Source organism: Furipterus horrens, unplaced genomic scaffold (genome assembly GCF_987537825.1).
Source record: "Furipterus horrens unplaced genomic scaffold, mFurHor1.1.pri manual_scaffold_2, whole genome shotgun sequence".
Classification (NCBI taxonomy): domain Eukaryota; kingdom Metazoa; phylum Chordata; class Mammalia; order Chiroptera; family Furipteridae; genus Furipterus; species Furipterus horrens.
In genome coordinates this window covers 99,390,676-99,414,852 of record NW_028327172.1, presented here as the reverse complement: position 1 = coordinate 99,414,852, position 24,177 = coordinate 99,390,676, and the positions used below count along the sequence as shown (strand labels likewise).

At 35.1% G+C, this 24,177-nt stretch overlaps 1 protein-coding gene across 2 annotated transcripts in view; it reads left to right on the top strand.

Annotated features, from left to right (window-relative positions):
• Nucleotides 1–20,354, top strand: part of LIN54 (lin-54 DREAM MuvB core complex component) — a 70,199-nt gene extending 49,845 nt beyond the window's left edge. For both annotated transcript variants that reach the window (XM_090266230.1, XM_090266231.1), the window contains 9 exons: nt 101–317; nt 5,654–5,724; nt 6,384–6,581; nt 8,318–8,409; nt 9,586–9,657; nt 10,442–10,544; nt 10,702–10,839; nt 16,728–16,930; nt 19,105–20,354. In XM_090266230.1, coding sequence (XP_090122356.1) covers nt 101–317; nt 5,654–5,724; nt 6,384–6,581; nt 8,318–8,409; nt 9,586–9,657; nt 10,442–10,544; nt 10,702–10,839; nt 16,728–16,930; nt 19,105–19,306 — 1,296 coding nt within the window. In that variant the 3' untranslated portion in view covers nt 19,307–20,354. The remainder of the gene's footprint in view (nt 1–100; nt 318–5,653; nt 5,725–6,383; nt 6,582–8,317; nt 8,410–9,585; nt 9,658–10,441; nt 10,545–10,701; nt 10,840–16,727; nt 16,931–19,104) is intronic.
• The last annotated feature ends 3,823 nt before the right edge of the window (nt 20,355–24,177 follow it).

Below are 24,177 nucleotides of genomic sequence, written 5' to 3'. Positions count from 1 at the left end.
AGTACAGGAACATACTTTTACTTGAGCAATTGCCTTAAGTTAAAAGGTGTAGGAAAGTTAAATACCAGATTAATGATAGCCATGTTGTATTGTTTAATAGGCAGTGAAATCAGCTGTGCAGACCATCACTGTTGGAGGCATGAGCACATCACAATTTAAGACAATTATTCCTCTGGCAACTGCTCCCAACGTCCAGCAGATCCAAGTGCCTGGAAGCAAGTTTCATTATGTCCGACTTGTTACTGCCACAACAGCCAGTAGCTCAACCCAGCCAGTCAGTCAGAATCCCAGTACAAACTCTCAGGCTCTTCAGCAAGGTTAGTAACCATTTTTTAAAAATAGTAATTAATGCTTTGAACATTATTAAAGAACATCAGTCCTTGCCAAAATCCTGATTAAGTATAGCATTTCACCTAAGAGTTTGAATCAGCAGCTATTCTAAAAAGCAGTGAAATAGAATCATGATTTTATATATTCTATTAGACGGTGGTACACAGTGTGCTGTACCACCAGATAATCATAATTATTCATCAATTTGCAGTTGGCCATCTTATTGCTAGCTTAAAAGCCTACTAGTTATGCCATTGGGATAAATTTAGATGGAGCCAAATTATTTATCTTATTTTCTAAATTATGAAGATGCTTACTAAGGTTTGGATCAGCTGAAATGACCCGTAGGAAAGGTATAAATGATAAGTAAGAACTTATATCACTTGTATTCTTATTTTGAATCTGTACTTGTTAATAAAAAGCCATTGAAATGTTCTGTTATTTTGCTGAGTTTTATTTTTCCTGGAAGGTGTTTCTGTTTATAATCCTTCCATTTTCTGATTGTGTTTAATCCTTTCTACCACTTGAAACATAAACTCATGCAATATAACCTTTTTCCATATTTAAAAAATTGAATGTTGTGAGAGAATCAGGACAGTTTATAGTTTAGGGCCTAATTTTTTTCCTTGGAAGACTGCTGCATATTCCAGTGACATCAAAAAGCAGTTGATGGCAAGTGAGTGATTTATTGTTTACTGGGTGTAAACAGAAGAATTAAAAACCACTTCTTTATTTTTCCCTTTTTATTAAGGAATCAGGAGGTTGGAGCTATCTATTGCTGATGGATAGCTAGTTTACCTAAGAGAAAATCTATTTTGTAAATTATTGAAGAGAGAAAAATGGAGGACGCACGAAGGAAACTATTTTAGTGTATATTCCATTAAAATTAGACAAATCATGTATTTATATTTTCAAATTCCTCTTTAAGCTGATTGTGGAAGAAAATCTCTTATTATAGTATTCTTAATGAGAGAAAAAATGAAACATATTGCTGACTAGGGGAATCAAATTTTATATTCTCTCAATACTTAAACTTAGCACAGTACTAAGGGAAGTATTGGTTTGGCCAAAAAATTCATTTGATTTTTTTTCTATAAGATGGCTCTAGTAGCACTTAGTTGTCTTTAACTTTATTCAAAACAATTTTGTTAGATAACACTGACAGCTGTCATATCGGTGTGCATTTAAATTAAAAAAAATTAAAATTGGTGAATTTTTGTGTAGCCATTTTAATATTGAAGATGGAAGAAAATACACAACATTTTCAGCATATTATGCTTTATTATTTCAAGAAGGTAAAGATGCAGTTGAAACGCAAAGAAAAGATTTGTGCTGTGTATGGAGAAGGTGCTGAGACTGATTGAACCTGTCAAAAGTGGTTTGCAAAATTTCTTGCTGGACAATGGCTCCACAATCGGGTAGACAGTTGAAGCTGATAGCAATCCAGTCAAGACACTGAGAACAGTCAGCATTATACCATGTTCGACGGGAGATAGCCAACATACTCAAAATATCCAAATCAATAAAGTTATTGGTGAAAATGAAAAATGCCTTTTTTTTTTTTTAACAGAATAAATCTTATGGACTTTTTGGCCAACCCAATACTATAAGTTCAGTTTCCTTAGATATCATAAAGCAGTCATTAGATGCAATTGGTTATATTTTATGTGTTTGTTTGTGAGCACACAATATGCTGAGTGTCCATTTCAGTGTAAGGTTAAGACTAATTTACTCATCAAGAATAAGCCTTTGGTATTAAGCAGAAAAGGAAGCTGAACATGCAGGAAGAGCAGAGGAATGGGTTAGACGTGTCATAATTCTAGTGTATTTATTGATGCCTTCTTTTCCAACTTCGTATCTGTTTTTCTGCTTCTCCCTATTGTCTCCTGGAAATTCCTTATCCCACCTACCTCCCCCTTCTACTTCCCTGTTCTTTCCTTTTTGTGCTTTCCACCTTCAACTTTCCCTCTCTCTTCTCCAGTCTGTCTCTCTGGCTCCTTCTCTCTCTCTTTTTTTTAAGTTATTATTTATTTGTTTGTTTATTTTTAGAAAGAAGGGAAAGGAGAAAGAGAGGGAGAGAAACATCACTATGTGGTTGCCTCTCACTCGTGCCCCCAACTGGGGACCTGACGTGCAACCTAGTCATGTGCCCTGACTGAGAATCGAACCAGTGACACTTGGTTCGCAGGCCGATGCTCAATCCACTGAGCCACAGTAGCCAGGGTTTCCTTCTCTTTATATAACCTCTTTCACACTCTCACATACACTTTACTCACGTGATATTATCTTTCCTATATTTCCTATCCCATAAAAGATCTGGGTATATTTAGTATATATTATATCACAGGAATAATGAGTTAACTTTACAGTTTTTATTAGAGATACACTAAATAGTTGCTGTAGTTTATCAAATGTATTATTATTTCTTATTCTAAGGGCTTAATTTTCTGTGAGCAATTTACCTATGCCAAAGGGAATTGAGCTCATCTTAAACATTTTCCCACCAAAGCCATACAAAAATTAGTCTTCAAAGGCTGGAACTGTAAATTGCCAGCTGGATGGTGGGCAGCACTGTAGAAAGACCCAGAAGAGTGCTTAGTTAACCGTTTTAGAGTATAATCTACCATTTTGGTGAGGGAGGAAATCAGTTTAAGAAATTAGGAAGTCTCAAGAACTTGCAGGTATGGTTTCTGAAGTTTGGAAGGTGCTGTTCTAAAAGGGTTGTTCAGAATTCTTGTTAAAGACTAAAAAATAAAAGATTATGCAAGCTTCTGTGAATACTACAATAGTAGTAATATTAAGGAGGATGAGATATAGACTACTAACTTACTGTAGAACATCAATATGGCCCCCACCCCCAGGTAATTTATAGTGTTCTGTTTTCTTCATTCCTCAGGTTTCAGTTAAAACTCAGAGTACAGATGCCAAACTAATGTAAACCTAGGTTTCCAAATTTTCTAGCTCTTTTGCGTGTGCTTTGTATACCCTTTCTTTATTATCCAAATAAGAAACACCAGAGTCTGAGGATGGGCCACACACTCCTTTCCCATTATTTCACAGACCGTTTGGAAGTTCTTATATTCTTCTTGTTGAACTAGTTTCAAAATCTTCTATGTCCCAAGCATGAATTCAGGTTTTTAATTCCTTATAGTATTGCTGAGACCAGTCTACAATACTTATTGTAAGCTTACTAAAGATAAAGTGAGGAGAATCAAACAGAACAGGAAACTTTCACATCAGGTATCAGATGTCACTGCTCTTATGATTTATGGCCATACACTCTTTGTATAGCAACATTATTGAGATATAAGTCATACCTACTGTAAAATTCACCCTTGTTAATCATACCGTTTAGTGGTTTCTTTTGTATTCAGGGATATGCAGTTGTCACCACCAATTACACACTTTCTGCAGGTTGCCTCCCTTCCCCTTTCTCCCGAGGTTGTCACCTTGCTGCAGGGGCCTGCTCCCTTTAAGGTCAGAGTACTTTAATGTTCTTCCAGGACTCTCAGCTTTAGGTCTTCAGCCATCAACCCTCTCAGCCTTTCTATCAAAGGAAGTCTTTTTAAATTTTTCTTTTATGGTTCAGGGCAGTTTAGATCCCATCTTCTTAATCTCTCACTTTCACACCAGGCTCTAGACTATTTGCATAAATAAAACTCAAAGGGATTTTCTTTTTTTCTTTCTAAATCCCTTTTTTAGACCCTGGAAGTGGGAGTAGGCAAAATGAAATGTTTTATTTCTTTTGGTCCAAACATAATAGGTCTAGTGCCAGTCTGTGTCCTGAATTTCATCATGCCATGTCTCTGTGTCAGGTTTCACCTTCCCTTTAAATAAGCTCATCCTTGAATTTTTAGTTTTAGTAACTTTCATTTTCCCAGCTACTTGATAACTTTGCAATGATTTTTCTTCCCTTATACTTACAATTTTTGCCAGACAAGTGGTTGATTAATTCGTGTCCTTTCATCTCCACCGTGTCTCTGCAGATCTTTTCTTCCATTCCCAGTGCTGTCACCCCAGATTAGACCTTCATCATTAGCATTCTTCTAATTTTCCTTGTTTCTTGCAACTCCATTCTGTTTTACACACTGCTTGTAAGTACAGTTTCTTTTTGTGCTATTTCAATAGTATTTCTGTACTTTAGAATCCTTAGAAACTTTTCATTGCCTACTGAATTAAAAATACAGATTTCTACCCGGACATTCAAGGTCTTCAAAACAGCTGCAATCTGCCTTTTGCCTGTGCTTGCCTACTTTAACCCTAGGTTCTAACCAATCTGGTCTGTTCACCAACATTTTATGAAATGCTTTGCAGCTTCCCAGCATCCAGCCTCCACTTCTCATTTGGCCTCTGCGTGGACTGGCCTCCTCCAGTCTGTGTCCTCTCTGCAACCTGTCCACTGATCAAGAGTCACCTCAGACACTGTGCCCTCAATGCATTCTTGTCGTACTCCCATTCTCTGCCTCCTTTGAACTCCCACAGCACTTTCTCTTTTTTTAACAGTATTTGTTTTCTTTGGGTACTATCTATTCTGCTCTACTTGAATGTAGTCTCTTTGAGCAGGTATCTTGTACTTCAGGTTCCCCGGAACACTATCCACAATGCCACTTACATAGTAGTACGTAATGGTTGTAGTAATAAAAACAATGATAGTAATGGCATCTAACACTTACTGAATATTTACTATTTGTTGGGCACTATTCTAATACATTTTTATGATTCAACATATTTTATCCTTATACTCTTTAAGGGAGATACTACCTCCATATTGAAGATGGAGATACAAGCAAAGAGTTTAAGCAGTTAGAAAATAGCAGAATTAGGATTTGAATCCCCAGGGTTTGATTATTTAAGAGCCCATAAATATTCTTTATCTTCCTGCTGCTGTGCTGCCTTTTAACAGGTATGCTGCAAATAGTGAATTATACAACAATGACCATTTCTCTGGTTTGAATGCAAACACAGCATTTAGAAATAGTATAGAACAGCATTGTTACCCAAGCTCCTGAAAGGCAGGTTTTAAAATTTATGCACCATTTCATCTGACTGTATTTAGCAGTGAATGTATAAATCATCTGAATACAGATTGAAGTTTTTTGGAAGAATGTCTTAAATGAAAAAATTCCCTCATAAAGCGACTATAACTACCTGGTAGATGGGCTAAGGAATTTTAAAAGGTAATTATACTGATTAAATATTACTCCAAATAGGAAGCAGGTGGAATTTGTTAAGCTCTTTCATGAGGTTATCTTGAGAGAACTAAGATACTTCAAATATTGTTTTCTGAAAGTAAACTGTCCCTTTTTTCTCCCTTTTAAAAAAGCAAAGCCTGTGGTTAGTACCACTCCAGTGCGGATGTCAGTTCCACTTGTGTCTACACAGGCTGTCAAACAAGTGAGTATCTCAGAACCTTTTTCTTAGTCTCTCTCAAACAGACAATTTACTTCTAAAATTAAAAGGGTTTTGTTTTGTTTTTTTTTTTTTTTTTAGGGTTTTTTGTTTGTTTTTTTAATTAAGCTCTGGCCAGTGTTAGTAAAGAAAAAATTTGCATGATTCACTTTAAACCAATCTGTTTCGGCATGCTTCTAATGATGTCAGAATCACCTGGATCAGTGATAGCAATGTGCATACTCTATAGTATTTTCAACATGCTCTGCCCAATTCAGTATTATTGCCATTGTAGTGATGGACATTACTCTTAGCCCATGTGGTGTAGTGCTGTATTTTAGATTTCCTCAAGGCTGGACAGTTGTTGGCGAAGATGACCAGTTTTGCTTTGCCTTGTCTGATCATTTTCAGAGACTTCTTGTACCCTAGCATGTATTTTCTACTTTTCATAACAAGTTGAAGTCTAGAGTTGATCAACTCCAGTGACTTTTTCGTTGTCTTTGTGGCCACCATCTTCCCGCCTTAGGTGGGGACGGCCCTCAACCAAGAGCAGCCACCAAGATGGCCACAGGCGAAAGTTAAGATTTAAGTACAAGAGATATATACTGAGTTGAGAAGTTGCAAAATTTAATTTTGTAATTACTGTTATACTTTCTTTTTTTTAGGTGGTTCCAAAACCAATCAATCCAACTTCACAAATAGTTACTACTAGCCAGCCACAGCAACGGCTCATCATGCCTGCCACCCCACTGCCACAGATCCAGCCAAACCTCACTAACCTGCCACCAGGCACTGTGCTGGCACCAGCTCCGGGGACAGGGAATGTGGGTTATGCAGTGCTTCCAGCTCAGTACGTCACTCAGGTATGAGGCAAAAATGAAGTCATTGCATTTTCAAAAGGATAATTGGGTCTAAGACATCTAGTGTTGTCACACTTTGAAAACTATTCAAACTCATCTAACTCAGTTCTTTTTTTTTTTTTTTTAATTGATTTGAGAGAGGAGGGAGATTGGGGAGGAGGGGGGAGAGAAAGAGAAAGATTGCTTTGTTGTTTCATTTATTTATGTATTCATTGGTTGCTTCTTATATGTGCCCTGACCATGATCTAACTCACAACCCTGGCATATGGGGACGACACTGTAACTAACTGAGCTACCTGGCCAGGGCAATTTGGTCATCTTTAGATCAAAGCTGTAGATATCCAATTTGCTGGCTTGGATTAAGAGTGTTGCTTATAGGAAGCAGAAATTTTCTTTTTCATATAAGAATCAAGCAAATTAGCACTATGATCTAAGTTGCTGAATTGATCTACTCAGAATGTAAGAGAGAAACAGAATGAAATGTACTTTGGAGTTTGTTATGTGATCCTGACTTAAAAAATTAATGTTCAGCCCTGGCTGATGTGGCTCAGTGGATTGAGCACTGGCCTGTGAACCAAAGGGTCGCTGGTTTGTTTCCCAGTCAGGGCACATGCCTGGGTTGCAGGCTAGGTCCCCAGTTGGGGGCGTGCAAGAGGTAACCACATACTGATGTTTCTCTCCCTCTCTTTCTCCCTCACTTCTCCTCTCTCTAAAAATAAAGATCTTTTTAAAAAATTAGTGTTCAGTATTTTTATTATTAGCATCTCTTCTTATGTTTAGAAATCAGCGTTAAGTAGAAACTTAATTATTGTGCATTTAACTTCTCATTTTCTATAACTTGCAATGTGATAAACAAGCAATATAGTAAGTTTTATTTACAAGTAGATACATAGCATTTTTAACGACAGTACTTTTAGGGCATTTACTTAGAATTTTCAAAATCTGATAACATATTTCTCTATGAAGAAATTTATTATATTTGTACTCGTCGTCGGCAGCCGTCCATCTCGAGAGACGATGGTGTAGCTTCTTAAGAGTCTATCTGCACCGCCGAGAATGGCTGTGCAGTCTGACTCGGGAGTGACACGGTATCTGTCTCCTCCCGTGTTGAATCGACATCTTGCGATGACGCTGGAGTGTCCTCTCCAGTGAAGCTGAAGCTACAGAGCCTGGGCAGGGTGATATGGAGGGTCTGCTGTTGCCCATGCAGCAGACCCCCCCTCTCTTCGCAGCTGAAGGGTCCAAGGGAAAGACGGAGTCAATACAGCTTGGCTTCAGGTGCGCCGCAGGAGTTGCCGGTGTTGACTACAACGTCAAACCGCCTTAGGGACTCCGGCTCCGGATTTTCTGTCGGGGTTTACTCCCTTAGCCCTTCCCCTGAAGAGGTATGCCGCAAGGCAGCGGAGGTTTTTTGGAGTCAGAGTTTTCCTTCTCTGATGTGCCCTGACTGGAAGATCGAACCAGCGACACTTAGCTCGCAGGCCGACGCTCAATCCACTGAGCCAAACCAGCCAGGGCTATATTTGTACTATGTTGTACTTTAAAATGCTCACATTGTTTTTACCTCAATATTAGTTTGGATCTTTAGAAAAGCTCCATGAGATAGTATGTTTGCATGAAATTCTTCATTCTATTTTTCCTATTTTAGTTGATGAATTTGTGCTTCTTACTGATCATTATATCTGAGAATATTGTCCATTTTTGTAATTATGCATAAAATTGTCTTTCCTTACATGCAGCTACAGCAGTCTTCATATGTGTCTATAGCAAGCAACTCTAACTTGACTGGTACACCAGGTATCCAGACCCAGGCAAGGCTTCCATTCAATGGGTGAGTATTTAGAAAATATGTAAATTCAGCTGTTGGATAAGGTTAAATGCAGTATGAAATATATATATATTTCAAAATTCATTTATTTGATTTCTTTCTTTCTTTGTTTTTCTTTTCCCCCGAAGCTATGTGAGCATGCCTCTATGGTACTTTTTATCTTTGAAATACTGGAACAGAAAAGTGGTAGGAATAGTCAAAAGAACTCTCAAATATTTTATTTTGAGGGCTACCTCTTGAGATGCCTGTTTTAGTTCTGTTAGCCAACACTGTACCGTTGCCAACCCAGGGGTGTCCCTCACCTCACCGCACCAGAAGAGCCCTCCACCATACATTGTGAATAATTGTATTTTTGCCAACCTGGAGGGTTTTTCTCCCTTCCGCCTCCCCACTTCAAGCCAAGCTTTCTGCTCAGGTTGGGTTTCCAGAGTTTTCCCAGGCGTGATCTAATGGTGGGGCTGCAGGGTACCTAGTGATATGGGGGTGGACTTTTTAAATTTTAAGAGTCCTGTATTTATTTTCATGTATAAAATTATCAGTAGCTCATCAAAAAAAACTCCCAAATACCTTTTTCTGGGATTCACAAATTTTTCCACATGCTTTATTATTCTCTCTCTGTCTTTCTTCTCCTTTCTTCCCCTCTCCTCTTCTCTTCCTTTCCCACCCTGAATATATTTTTTAAATAATACTGGTTTTTAAATTGTTTTGTTAGGTCCTTGCTTTTTTGTATGTTTTTTGTTTTTTGTTTGTCTGTTTGTTTTTTCAGTCTGTTGATTTGAGCCTTTGCAGTGTTGGATGGAACCAATCTACCTCTCCCTACCCTTCCAAATTCCAGCCCCACATACCCTTCCCTGCCTTTTATAATTGAATCTAAAAAGTTTTGAGAAGATTTCAACTTTAGTTCCCTGAAGGAAGAGTATTTTTTGGAATCTTCTATCAAAACTATTGATAATGTCCTCCCCCGCACCCCCATATCTTGGCTCTCTGCCTCCCTTTTTATGTTACAACTTGCTTTTGAACTTAATGTAAATGGAGCAACATAGCAAACTTTTTATTAGAGATGGATACATTTGTTAAAACTTTATTTTAGGAAGAATATACAGGTTGGTGACTTTCCTAATTTTGAATAGTTACTTTTAATTGATTAAAATGTGTATCTTTTTTTGTGTGTCTTTATAGCATAATCCCATCAGAGTCTGCCAGTCGGCCCAGAAAACCCTGTAATTGTACAAAATCACTGTGTTTGAAATTGTAAGTCTTTTTGCCACTGTTTCCTCATTTGTTATACCTGAAAATGCTTTTAAAAATAAAGAGTTAAGTAAAATTTCTTAACAAATCATTTCCATAACTGAGTAATTTAAATAAACATTCAAGTGTGAATGAGAACATGACAGTGTGAAAATAGTTTCATTCGTGCAGAAAGAGATAATTATAGAGTCTTTACGATAGATGAGGCACAGGTGTAGGGGTTAGGGACACAGCAACAGAAGACAGACATAGTCTCTGTCCTTAATAATAACAAATTTGATCTTATTCATGACCTTTATAATTTGGTCTTCTGAATGAGATGTTAACCTGAGTAGTTTCTAAAATTGTTGGATGATTAATTTGATTAGTAATGAACTAAGAGATCTGATATGAAACAATTAAATGAAAAGCACTGGTCTTACAGGATTTTAGAATCCAAAGAAGCACAACAGTAGTTCAGGTGAGCAGGTTCCACTAACAGAATGTAGCCGATATTTCTCCTTTTTCATGATTTTGAAATAACTTACTTTGGGGGCACATAAAACCATGTATCTCATGTGTTGACAGCTGTTGCTACTGGAACTAAGTTTCTAAACTAAAATTCTAGGAGCCAGAGACTTTAATTTTGAACTTTATCATGTAGTTGACAATATATGTTAACTCTAGGTAGCTCTGAGAACATTTCTGAAATGCTCTACCACATATATAATGCTATTAGATAATTTATAGTTATGTTTGTTTTAACAATGTCTTTTTTACATAATTTACACTGATTTTTATATTCCAGATACTGTGATTGCTTTGCAAATGGTGAATTTTGCAACAACTGCAATTGTACTAATTGCTACAATAATTTGGAACATGAAAATGAAAGGCAAAAGGCAATAAAGGTAATTATTTGGTATTTTATTTAACTGACAAAAATTTCAGCTTTCACCTCTTTTATATATAACTCTTTATTGTACAAAGAAAATTAATTCCCTTTGAACTATTTTAATGTAATGTCCTGTGATTAAACTTCACTTGATATTTGATCCATTTTGATAGGCATGCCTTGACAGAAATCCAGAAGCTTTTAAGCCTAAAATAGGGAAAGGAAAGGAGGGAGAATCAGATCGACGTCACAGCAAAGGATGTAATTGCAAACGATCAGGATGTCTTAAAAACTACTGTGAATGCTATGAGGTGAGATGCTGGTTGGGGAAAATAATCTAACCATATTTTTTATAATGTTAGAAAGGGCATGCTATAAAACTTTACTTGAAAATTGGGAAATTGCTTTGCTATTGCAGTTTGAAAATGTGCATACTTGGTTGCCTTCATTGGAGGAAGACCTCGTGACCTCTCAAGCAAGGCTCAGAAAGCAATACAGGCCTACCTCATTTTATTGCCCCTTGCTTTACTATGCCTCACAGATGTTGAGTTTTTTGGGTTTTTTTTTTTTTTTTACAAATTAAAGGCAAGACACTCCACAAGTAAAAACCTTACATCTTGCTTTATTGTGATATCTGCTCTATTGCAGTGGTATGGAACCAAATCCACAGTATCTCTCATGTATTCCTGTACCTTGGTTTTCTCATTACAGTTTGGGTTCTTATTAGCTGATTTACCAGTTCATAATTTCTTGGTCATTATACCTGCAAATATAGAAATCAGAGCACCAGTTTATTGATTTTCAATAAAAATAATAATATCCAAGTGTATCGGAAACTGTATAGCGGTTCTCAATTGAGGGTCAGTGCTACCCATGGCATCCTCCACAGTAGCCTTCATTTCATGGTATAGTCCTGAAAGTAAAAATCTATTTTGCCCAAATAGTAGTGCACTGGTGAAGAACACTGCTCAATGGAAAACTAAATTATATTAAGAAGTTTGCTTTGTGAACATAAAAATAGGAAAGGAGGCATGTGGAAAATTGCTGGAAGAAGTTATTGCTCAACTGTGAGGTGGTTGCATCTGTTTTTACTATTTTACCATCCCACTCCACGGGCTGTTTTATTTATGGGTCAATCATCTTTTCTGAAGAATGTAGTTGAAACTCTCCTTTGACAGATGCCATGTAAATCACCCCCATCTTGCTTTAGACTGAGTACTATATAGTTTATTATTTTTATTTTCAAAGCTTAAATATAAGAATCTAGTTATGTTCGAGATTAGTCCTAGGTTACTGTAATTGATTTCTTGGTGCACCTGAAACTCTGACAATCTTTGGAGTTGAGTCATTTCAACAGTTGGCTCTTCTCATCTGGTATATTTTTATTCTTTCAAATTTTATATTCAGAGGGGAGACCTTATTTTTAGCTTTGGCAGAAGGCCTAGCATTGCACTTGGTAAAGTAATACCACTAAGAACTGCACTCTCCCCTGGTAGGGTTTGCTATGCTCTACCAGTACGCACCTACAGTTCAGGGCCCCTCTTGTACAAAATGTGTCAGAGTAATTCATTACACTGAATTCTCTGTGTAATGAAGTCTTCATTTATGTATTGCATAGATCAAATATTTCACTCAAAAACTATAGTAAAGTAATATTTTGGTAGTTCTAAAGCCAGTATGGGTGAAAATTACATTAATCAAGATTAATTTTGAAAGTCTTTAAATAATGTCTCAGAGTCCCACAAGCCAGTTTTTCATCCAGTGTTGGAAGAGATTCACTTTGTTGTTTGAAAAGCTGATTAAATAGGAGGCTTCTGTTTGTAAGCCATATCACATAAACATTGTCATGAATATGTAAAAATGTAAGCCATAAAACGAAGTCCACAAAAAGAGAGAACATGGAAATTGATGTAAAGCTGGGTCAAAAGGGCAAAGAAACCCTTCCATGCATATGGCAGTGAACAGTCAATACATGCTAGGCATATGAATTCAAACATATGTGGACTAATAATTTAATTGAACTGGTTAACAAATCTGTGAATTAGTAGAGGTAGAAAAGGCAGTAGATTGGTTGAATATGTCAAAAGAGTGAGCTGCCCTACCTGTTGCAAAAAAATCCTTGACATTCAGGACATATACAATGTCTAATTAATTTGTTGTGCTAAAAGACCAAGAAATAGAAGGACTTGGAATATACTGAACTATAACTAGTAATGGCTAATTGGCTCACTATGAATTAGCTGTGATGTCGTGTGACAGTTTGCATTGAATTTGTTGGTCTTTGGTACAGTTGCTCTGCATCTGGATAACATATTTCTGCTCTTTTCACAGAGCTTGTTGATTGAATTTGTGACTGTTCATATTATTTAAATGGTTGTGCCTTTTCTTGTGACCTTCCCCCTCCACCCTGACTTTTTTTGACCAAAAAAGTTGAATTAGCAAAGCAAAATGGACATCTGATCATTCTAATTTCTCCCTCCTGAGTTCCTATTAGATAGTAGTACCTTTCTTATGGTTCTTAAAACTTAATCCAAATTTATGTTATTGGTATATCTGTGCCCCTTACCCCCTCAGGGATTTTATCTCTTCGTCACTTCTGAATCTTGCTTTAAGTAAGGAGTCCCAGACTGGCTCATAGTAACCCAATTAACTCAAAATCTATATCCATTTTTTCTCCCCTTGGTAAATGGATTTTATTAGTGTATTGTAAGAAAGGAGCAGGGTAAATGTGTTCATAATATGATCTGTTTATCTTGCTAGATGTTATGGAGAGAAATTATTTATTTAAATTGACATGGGTTCACTGAAGAAAATGGAGCCAACAAAAGATACTCAAATTTACTAGGAATCTGCAAAATGTAAATTAAAGAACAGTGCAATCTCACTTTATTTTCTCCCAATCAAATGGGTAAACATTAAAAAGAGCTATAATATACATTGTTGGATGTAATGTAGCAAAGACTTCCATTATACATTGCTGATGAAGAAGAATCTGGCCACATCTATTCAAATTAAAATATACATACCCTTTGACCAGTGATCCCAATTCTAGAAATGTAGCTCATAGAAATAAAAACATAATATCTACAAAAAATATTTTTATGCATTGTTTGGGGTACTCAAAAGCTGGAAACAAATGCCCATCAATAGGGGAATGGCCAAATAAGATGTGGCTTGTCAATACCAGGGATTAATACCCACCCATTAAACAAAATGAATTCATTCTATGACAGATGAGTTGGAGGAAGGGATTTCTTGAGGCATAGTGTGAGAAAAGGAAGCTGCAGAAAAGTGGAAATATGATTTTGTAAAACAAACTACTGGGCCAAAAAAGTCCATATATTTTTTTCTGTTAAATAAAAGGCACATTTTTCATTTTCACCAATAACTTTATTGATTTGGATATTTTTAATATGTTGCCTATCTTCTGTGTGGTATAATGTTGATTGTTCTCAATTAATATCTCCATGTGATCGCTATCAACTTCAACTGGTCTACCTGACTGTGGAGCATCGTCCAGCAAGAAATCTCCAGCACGAAACTTCGCAAACTACTTTTGACATGTTCAGTCAGTCACAGCACCTTCTTCGTATACTGCACAAATCTTTTTTTGTGTTTCAGTTACGTCTTTACCCTTCTTGAAATAATAAAACATAATATGCTGAAAATGTTGCCTGTTATCTTCCTTCTTCAATATTAAAACAGCTACACAAAAATTCACCAATTCTGATAAGTTTTTAAAAATGCACGCTGACATGACAGCTGTTATAATACAATCTAACAAAATTGTTCCATACACTAAAAGGTTGCGGGTTTGATTCCTGGTCAGGGCACATACTGAGGTTGCAGGTTTGATCCCTGGTCAGTCCAGGTGTGTCCAGGAGGCAACTGATCGATGTTTCTCTAACATCAATATTTCTCTCTCTCTCTCTCTCATGCACTCTCTCTCTTTCTCTCCCCCTTTCCCTCCCTTCCTCTCTCTCTAACATCAGTAAACATATCCTCCGGGGAGGTTTAAAAAAATTATATAGGCTTCTGATGTACAAATCTATAACTCATCATCTGTATATTGTATTGTATATTTATCGCCCCAAATCAAGTCTCCTTCCATCACCATTTATCCTCCCTAAACCCCACTTCTTATCCTGTGGTAATCACCATACTGTTGTCTGTGTTTATGAAGTGGTTTTTTTTTTTTGGGGGGGGGGGTTGTTCTTAATCCCTTCACTTTTTTTGCCCAGCCCCATAGTGCCCCTCCCCTCTGACAATTATGTCTATTCTCTGTATCTGTTTTGTTTATTACTTTATATTGCTCATTAGAGTCCACATATGAGTGAAATCATATGGTACTTGTCACACTGACTGACTTACTTCACTTAACATCATGTTCTCCGTGTCCATTTATGCTGTTGCAGAGGGTAAGATTTCCTTCTTTTTTACAACTGAGTAGTAGTCCATTGTATAAATGTGCCACAATTTTTTGATCCACTCATCTACTGATGGACACTTGAGCTGCTCCCAAATCTGGGCTATTGTAAATAACACAGTAGTAAATATAAGGGTGCATATATTATTTCAAATTAGTGTTTCAGGTTTCTTCTGATATATTCCCAAGAGTAGAGTAGCTGAGTCATGAGGCTGTTCCATTTTTAATTTTTTGAGGTAACTTCATACTGCTTTCCATAGTGGCAGCACGAATCTGCATTCCCATGAACAATGCATGAAGGTTCCCTTTTCACATCCTCACCAAGACTTGTTTGTTGATTTATTAACAATAGTCACTCTGATAGGTGTGAGGATATATCTCATTGTGGTTTTTATTTGTGTTTCTCTTATGATTAGTAACATTGAACACCTTTTCATATGTCTGTGGGCCCTCTGTATGTCCTCTTTGGTGAAGTGTCTATTCAGGTCCTTTGCCCATTTTTTTTTTTCTTTTGCCCATTTTTTAATTTGTTTTCTTGGTTTTTTGGTGTTGAGTTTTGTAAGTGCTTTATAAATTTTGGGTATATCAGAGTATAATTGGCAAATATGTTCTCTGATTCAGTGGGTCGTCTTATTTTGTTGACAGTTCCTTTGCACAAACTTTAGTTTGATATGGTGTCATTTGTTCATTTTTTCTTGTTTCCCTTGTTCAGGGCGATATATCAGAAAAAAACACTGCTGCGAGAAATGTCTGAGACTTTACTGCAAATGTTTCTTCTAGGATTTTTATGGTTTTGAGTCATGTTTTAAGTCTCTTATCCATTTTGAGTTTTATTTTAGTATAGTGTAAAAAGGTGGTCTAGTTTTCTTATTTTACACATACCTGTCCAACTTTCTCTGCCCTATCTTATGTTTTTGCCTGCTATGTCAAATATTAATTTGACCATAAAGTCATGGGTTTATTTCTGGGCTCTCTCCTCTGTTCTCTTGATCTATATGTCTGTCTTATGCCAGTACCTTGTAGTATAATTTGATATCAGGTAGTGTGATTCCTCCAACTTTGTTCTTCTTTCTCAAGATTCCTGCAGCTATTCAGGGTCTTTTGTGGTTCCATATAAATTTTTGGAATACTTGTTCTAGCTCTGTGAAATACATCACTAGTGTCTTTTTTTTGTTTTTGTTTTTATTTATTGATTGATTGGTTTTTAGAGAGAGGGGAAAGGAGAAAGAGAGGGAGAGAAACATCACTGTGCGGTTGCCTCTCAGTCGTGCCCCCAACTGGGGACCTGACATGCAACCTAGTCATGTGCCCTGACTGGGAATCGAACCAGCAACACTTGGTTCACAGGCCGACCCTCAATCCACTGAGCCACAGCAGCCAGGGCCCCATCATTTATATCTTGATAGGAATTGCATTGAATTTATAGTTTGCTTTGGGTAGTATGGACATTTTTGTGATGTTAATTCTTCTATCCATGAATACAGTATGTGCTTACAGAAGAACATGTTTTTATACTAGGAGGAAAATCTATAGTGGAGGGTGGGGAAAAATTGACATGGAAGGACTCAAACACAAACATTGCATAGCCACTCAGACTTCAGAATACCTACCTATCCACATATGTAGTTAGCCTGTTTAGTGTTTGTCAGCAAGAGATGTTTCCATTTAATCGTATGTCATTTGACCAGTTAATATCTGTTGATTTTTATCATGGAGTCTATAGTAATGTGTTTTGGTTGTGATTTGAAAGCTTGTCTTTTGTAAATATTTTAGGCAAAAATAATGTGTTCTTCAATATGCAAATGTATTGGCTGTAAGAATTTTGAAGAAAGCCCAGAAAGGAAGACATTGATGCACTTGGCAGATGCAGCTGAAGTAAGGGTACAACAACAAACAGCGGCGAAGACTAAGTTGTCCTCTCAAATTTCGGACTTGCTTACTAGGCCAACACCAGCTTTGAACAGCGGAGGAGGAAAGTAAGTCAATAGTTTTATCTCTCTTTATAGTATGACATGAATAGTCATTTTTGGTAAAGTCTCTTTTGGGGAAAAATTGAGTTCAAACTTTTGTTTGTCGCAAATCTGATTTTTGCATTTTCTTTCTATCTTTAGTTACTTGTGAAGGAATTTAAAGGCAAGAGCAAAGCCACTGTCAGGTGCATTGAAGTTCTAAAATGCACAGCAGTGCTCTAGTTCACTGTCATTTTGTTGGCTTTCTCCCTACTGAGATGAGCAATTATGTAATTTGACAAACGTCTTAAGAAAACCAGATTTTTTTTGTACCTCTTATTAGTTGTGTTGTTAACCATATTTTTGTACTTTCTTTCCTTCTCTTGCCTTTTCTGTGCCTCGTAGCACTTTTCTCCATTCTGTTGAAGCACTAATCATACATTATACTATTGTAGCTCCGTATTTCACTAGACAGCTGATCTCTGGAGCAGAAAAGCTGGAGCTTCATTTAAAGTCAGGCTGACCTCAGTTTAAATACTATCTGTGCTCTGTAGTAGTTTGTGAATTCAAGAACTTCATCTCTCTGTGACTGTTGTCTTAGCCTTCAAATCAACCTTACCAGGTGGCTGTGAGGAGAAAGGCATCTCTGTTGCAGCATTTGTCAGGGCTTAATTCAACAAGTTATTGACTTGGATTTATAATAGAGAGTTTGCTAGAGGTTAATTTGAGGAATTATTAAATGGAATGAACCTGCAAATATATCATTTAAAATGCCTAAGTTGATATTGAGATCCAATGCTTATAAAAGTAAGGCTTCTTTTGTACAAAATTTTTCAGATATTAGTTCTAAAGTACTCTTACAACTGTATTATAATCATCAAATGGTTCGTGACTGAATAAAGTGGAAATGGGTAGACACCTTAATAGGGGATCCTTTCTGGTTATCTGCTTTCAATAAGCCTTCAGAATATTAAATCTAATCTCCATGTGGAGATTAAAGATATTGCACTCAAATATTTACAATTAATTTTTCAATTCATTTCCATGGGGAAATATTTATATTATGAAGTTTAAAAGAACACAGAATTATACACTATAATCAAAACTATGTAAAAAATATTTAAAATTTTATACCAGCATGTAACATTTGTCTTTAAAGGGCAAAAATTTGAATTTTTCTTTCCTTTTACCTTTCTGATTTCCAGATGTGATATGAGCACTGCTATTATATGGTATTATTAATTATACAATATTATTGCCATATTAACAGGATTGTAATATTATATTTTCTAATTTAAAGTGATTTTTCTATTTTAAAGATTTCTATACAACTGTATAGCAGGCTAAATCCTGAGTTACCCTCTCTTGTCATAGTGGGCCTTAATTAACGACTTATTTTTTTTGTATGTTTATTTTGTAGTTTCCTTCTATCAGTGATTGCTTAAAAGTTGTTGAGTTAGTGGTTAGTTAAGGTTGCCCAATTTTGTCTCTTGAAGGCTTTTAATAGTTGGCTGCATATTGCAAACCTCAGGATGGATTGTTCTAATTCAAAACTGAATAGTTCAGGTCTATGAATGAAACTCCAAATACAGAATAGCATTTGGTTTCCCCATTGCTTTGTTTTCTCTGATAGAATAATGCAAAATTTTGATGTACTTGATTTTTTTTTTAACAAATATATGGAAATATGGGAAAGTGCTTTATTTTCAGGTTGTCCATGTAACAGTACTTTTGATTCCTAATATAATTCATTCATTTATTCAGCAAATATTCTTGGAGTGTCTCTGTGTCAGACACTGTTCTAGACAGTGAAGAAAGAGCAGTAAATAAAACAAAGACTGCACTCATAGAGCTTACATTTATGAACTGGGAGGACTTTTGTTATAGTAATATCAAGTCAACATGTAGAATTACATCTTTTAGTTAACTAGATAACTTTGTCTAGGTAAGAAGACATACTGTATTTTATGTAAAATGTTATATTTTATGAACAATATTTTAAAAATATGCTCTATCTTCAAACCAGGTCTAACTGTTTAAAGTTCTTTAGGGTGTGCTTGTGCTCACTGCATAACTGTGATGCTCAGTGTGCTGGTGAATCATGAAAATGTCAACAAATTTCCAAATGAAACAATGTCATCCAGTATTATAGTTACTCAGCCCCAACATCATCTCTCTTTCTTTCTCAAAAATCATTTCAGATTGCCATTCACATTTATAACTAAGGAAGTAGCTGAAGCCACGTGTAACTGCCTTCTTGCCCAGGCAGAGCAGGCAGACAAGAAGGGAAAAACAAAGGCAGCAGCTGAACGGATGATACTTGAGGAATTCGGACGATGTTTGATGAGCGTCATCAACTCTGCAGGAAAAGCAAAAAGTGACGCTTGTGCTATGAATTGCTAATTCTTGCACATGAGACGGATAAATGGAACTGTACAGAAAATTGAAGGTGCAGGGACACTTGATTTTCTGGAAGATAGTTTTAACAATTATTGTATAGTTAACTCAGTCCTTGTCAGACCTGAAATTATAATATTGAGAGAAAAGATATTTTAAATGAGGAAACTAGTACATTTTAAATCTTAGTTAAATCTCCTTATGTCCCTTCTAAGTTGAATTTTTCTTTATTGTATTATATAGATTTTTAATTTTCTTGGGTTTCTTAAGAATTAGATGTTCTATCCTTCTGACTCTATTGACAAAGAACATTTATAAATTACTATAATTTATAATGTATGGCGTTGTATGACTTTATTCAGTAGAAAAAGCCAAAGCAACATTGATATTACCCAGTCATTCTCTGGTACTAGACCTAGAATGTAAGCAGATAGTACATCTACATAAACAAATTCTTATGAAACATATTCCAATGACATTGTGTATAAAAAAGTGCTATCTTTTTCAAGAAAAATCAACTTTTTAGGGTGGATTCTGGAATAATATCCTATTGTCACTTTGGGAATGTCAGAAGGGGAAGTAATCCATAGGTACATTTTTTTTTAAGTTATTATTTTTTTAAATCATATAAAGCATTAAGGGATAGTAAATAATTCTCAAAGGATGGACAATGTGTTTTTATAAAAAGAAGCAATTAAGAAATGCTCTGGAATGTTTCCATTTTCTTTCAAGGAAGTGGTATGTATTTGAAATAAATAGAGTGATTACTGGGTACTATTAAAATGAAAGGTTCCTATAAATAGAAGCTAAACATATTAGGTAGTGGTAAAATAGAACCTTATATATAATTATGAGGTATTAAAGTCGGTTTGAATGGAGAAATAAAGAATATTGAAGCTCTAAGAAATGAATTTAGGAAAGAATTTTCCATCTGTATAAACAGTTCTCTCCTTAAACTTTTGAACTAATAAGTTTCAAAGCATTATAAGACTTAATTTACTGAAATAGGCCTCCCAATAACAAAGCTTTCAGAATTGTTGTGGGATTTTTTTTATATACAAGAAGCTTAATAGGGCATTTTTAGCCAGTGATTTGGTAAGCTGAAGGTATGAGTGTTTTCATGTAATTACTAAAATAACCTAAATCATTTTCAGAAATTCAAAAGTGTTATGAAATTATGAGCCTGTTATTATAATAGGACTCTAGAGTTTATGAAAAGAACAACCATGTTGGAATTCAGGCATTTTGTTAGGTACCTTAATCCTCAATAATTATTAGTATATGATTATTATATTTCCTGTAAGCAATCTCTAGTTGTATGTATTAAGCGTGTATATATGTTTATATGAACACACAAGATATAGGCAAAAGAAATGAAGTAATCTAAAAGAAGATTCATTGAAATATCTTCCTTTTGAAATTTGGATTTATAAAATTATAGTGCGGTAAACTAAATGTAGATAGTGCAAACATTCTTAGCACCTCAACCTAGTATGTTTAATTAAAATGTGTATAAATGTAAATTAGTGTAAGAGGATAAAATAATATCTAATCAAGTTATTTTTCAAAAGATTACAATACCTTTTTGGTCTAAACCTAAACTTTGTTCATTTTGTACATATTCTGTATTCAATTCTAATTGCACCTTTGTGATGTGTATTTATACAGTGTGCAGAAAATGTCTGTTAAATTTGATTACAATTATAGATTATGTATGATAGCATTGCTTGAGAATGTTTTGCTTGTAAAAATTTCAAGGTGCAATCAAATGCTACTAGTTTTTCTGATTTTCAAGAAGCTAAAGTATTAAGCCTTTTCCTTTGTAGAACTTACTCAACAACTTTTTGTACTTGGACACTTGCATCAAATTGCTGAACAAGATTAATAGCCACATTAATTCAACGATTTTAAAAGACTCTTTGGGGAGGGTTGGGTATATAATTTTTTAGCTCTATTTACATCCCAAAGTAGAAAGATTAAATTTATATTTACTAGAGCTATTCAAAGAATACACTTTTCTATATTGTAAAAACATGACAGCAAAGTAAATCATACAAAAAAATAAACATTTATACTATTCTTTAACGAAAGATTTTGCACTTTTTCTTTAATAACACTTTTAATCACTTAACTTGCAAGAAACCTTTTAACATACCTGATCTTGGGTAAATTTAACATTACTTTTGAAAGCAAGCACACAGCTAAAAAAAATCTGTCATTTTGCCCAATTATCATGAGCATAAATTGCTTTGAAATGAGACATTCATTTTTTCCACTGTTTCTTTTAAAATTATATATATATATATATATATATATATATACATATACATATTTTTTTTGTTTGTTTTTCATTAGCAAGAGGGGAAGGGAGGGAGAAAGAGAGGGAGAGATATCAGTATGCCAGAAAGAGGTTCATCTGTTGCCTCTCCCTTACTTTCAACTGGGAACCTGGCCCTCAAGGCAGGCATGTGCCCTGACTGGGAGACCTTTTGGTTCACAGGGTGACGCTCAATCCACTGAGCCACACCAACCAGGACTCTCCAGTGTTCCTTTTTCCTTTCTTATAATGTGTGATGTTTTCTGTGGTGAACACCTTACAAGAACTAAAAGCAACTTGTAGGTCTTGTCTTTGCACTATGTGGGAACCAGAACCTTAAGGTTATAAGGAATCAAACAAGCAGAGCAGCAACTACGGGAGAGACTACTGCTTTTAACCTCCCCATTCTTTGATATGGACAGCTGACATTTTCTTAATTCATATGTAAAATGTTAATAAAAATACCTTTAAGAAAAGTCTCTTTTATTTTGTAACACAAAAAGCTAAGAAAATGAGTACCTGTTATGTAAATACAGCTTGAAACCAGACCTCCTTCCCTGTCCGTCATCATAATGTATCCCTTTTAAAGCATTTCACATAGGAATTGCATAGCAGCAACCCAGAGAGGGAAGCCAATTACTAGAAAGCCTTCACTGTTCTAGTTATTTTCTGTTATTGTGTAGTTTTATGTAAATTACTCAGGTCTTTTAATTTTCTTGTAAGACTTTTTTAATGCCCATTTTGTCATTCTCTATAGACCAAATGTGAATTTTTATGATCCAAGTAGTTTTATTAAGTGTAAGTTACAAAGTTTTTTAAACTGTAAATTAAAAATTTTGTTTTAAATAATTTTATGAAAGCATTTAAGGCATTTTTAGTTTTTACTCAAACAAAAAATATGTATATTCAGGGTATTGTTTATTATAAGGTCAGAGACTTTACTGTAACTTTAATTTATTATGTTAGCAAATAAAATCTGGCAATATATATGACCAGGATGGGTTTATCCCAGGAATAGAAGGTGATCCAACATTTAAAAAAAAAAATCAGTGTTATATATCAACATGCAAAAGAAGAAGACCAGTGATCATCTCAAAAGTTGCAGAAAACAAATTTTGAATATACTAAAAAAAACCACTACTGAATTGTATGTTTTAAAGAGGTGAATATTACGGTACGTAAATTATATCGCTTAAAAATTTCCCAAAACAAGGTGCAGAAGAATTATCTTGACAAAATTCAGCATCCATTTATGATTATACAGACAACTCTTCAGCAAACTGGAAATAGCAGGGATCCTCAACCTAATAAAAGCTTTTACGAAAAAGCTTACAGCTAACGTGGATGGTGAAGACGTTTTTCCCCTAAGATTGGGAACAAGACACTCCTATTCAACACTGTTGGAAGTCACTATACAGTAAGGAAGGGAAAGGCCATAGATTGGAAATAAAGACAATATCTATTTGTTGATGCTATGAATATATAAGAAAATCAAAGGATCTTTTTTTTAAAAGCTACTAGGATGAATAAGTGAGTTTACCAAGGTCAGTATGCAAAAGTGTTATCTGTACATAGTAGTAATCAGCATTTAGAAATTGAAATTTTAAAATTACCATTTATAGCAGCACCACAAAACATGAAATGTAACAAAAACACATATAAGCTCTGTATGTGAAATGTAGAAAAAAAATGATTTTTTAAAAATAAATCAAAGACCTTAAAAAGATACCGTGTTCATGGATTGGAACATTCAATATCATTAAGATGTCATTTCTCCCCAAATTAATCTATAGAGTCAGTATAACATCAAAATCCGAGAAGGGATTTTTATAAAATTCAACAAGTTGATTATAAAATTACATGGAAAGTACAACTAGAATAGCCAAACATTTTTGAAAAATAATGAAGTTGGAGGACTCCAACCTGACTTCAAGACATTAAGGCTAATCAAGACATTCTGGAATTGTTGAAAGTTAAACCCAGGGATCAATAGAACACAATAGAGTCAAATTTTATATATATATATATATATATATATATTTATTTCAATTTTTGACAAGGGTTCAAAGGTAAGTCACTGGAGAAAGAATGGTCTTTTTAATAAATGGTGCTGGGAAATATATATGTGAAAATGTGAACAACTTATACCAAACGTGGAAATTAACAAAATGGATCATAACCTAAATGCAAAATGTAAAACTACAAAATATCTAGAAGAAAACGTAGGGAGAGAAAAGTCTCTGCGACCTTGAATTAGGCAAAGATTTCATAGATATAAAACTAAGAAGTATGATCCCTAAAAGAAAATAAATCATTAATTGGACTTATCAAATGTCTGCTCTTCAAAGCAAATAAAAAATGCCATTGACTAGAGAATAATTTGCAAAACATCTAATAATGGACTTCTGTCCAGAATATATAACAAATAATAAGAAAAGACAAGTGTTCCAAAATATGGGCAGAATACTTGAACAAACATTTCACCTGAAATTAATGTGGATGGCAAATAAGCCTACAAAAAGATAATCATCACCATTAGCTATTAGGAAAATGAAAGTCA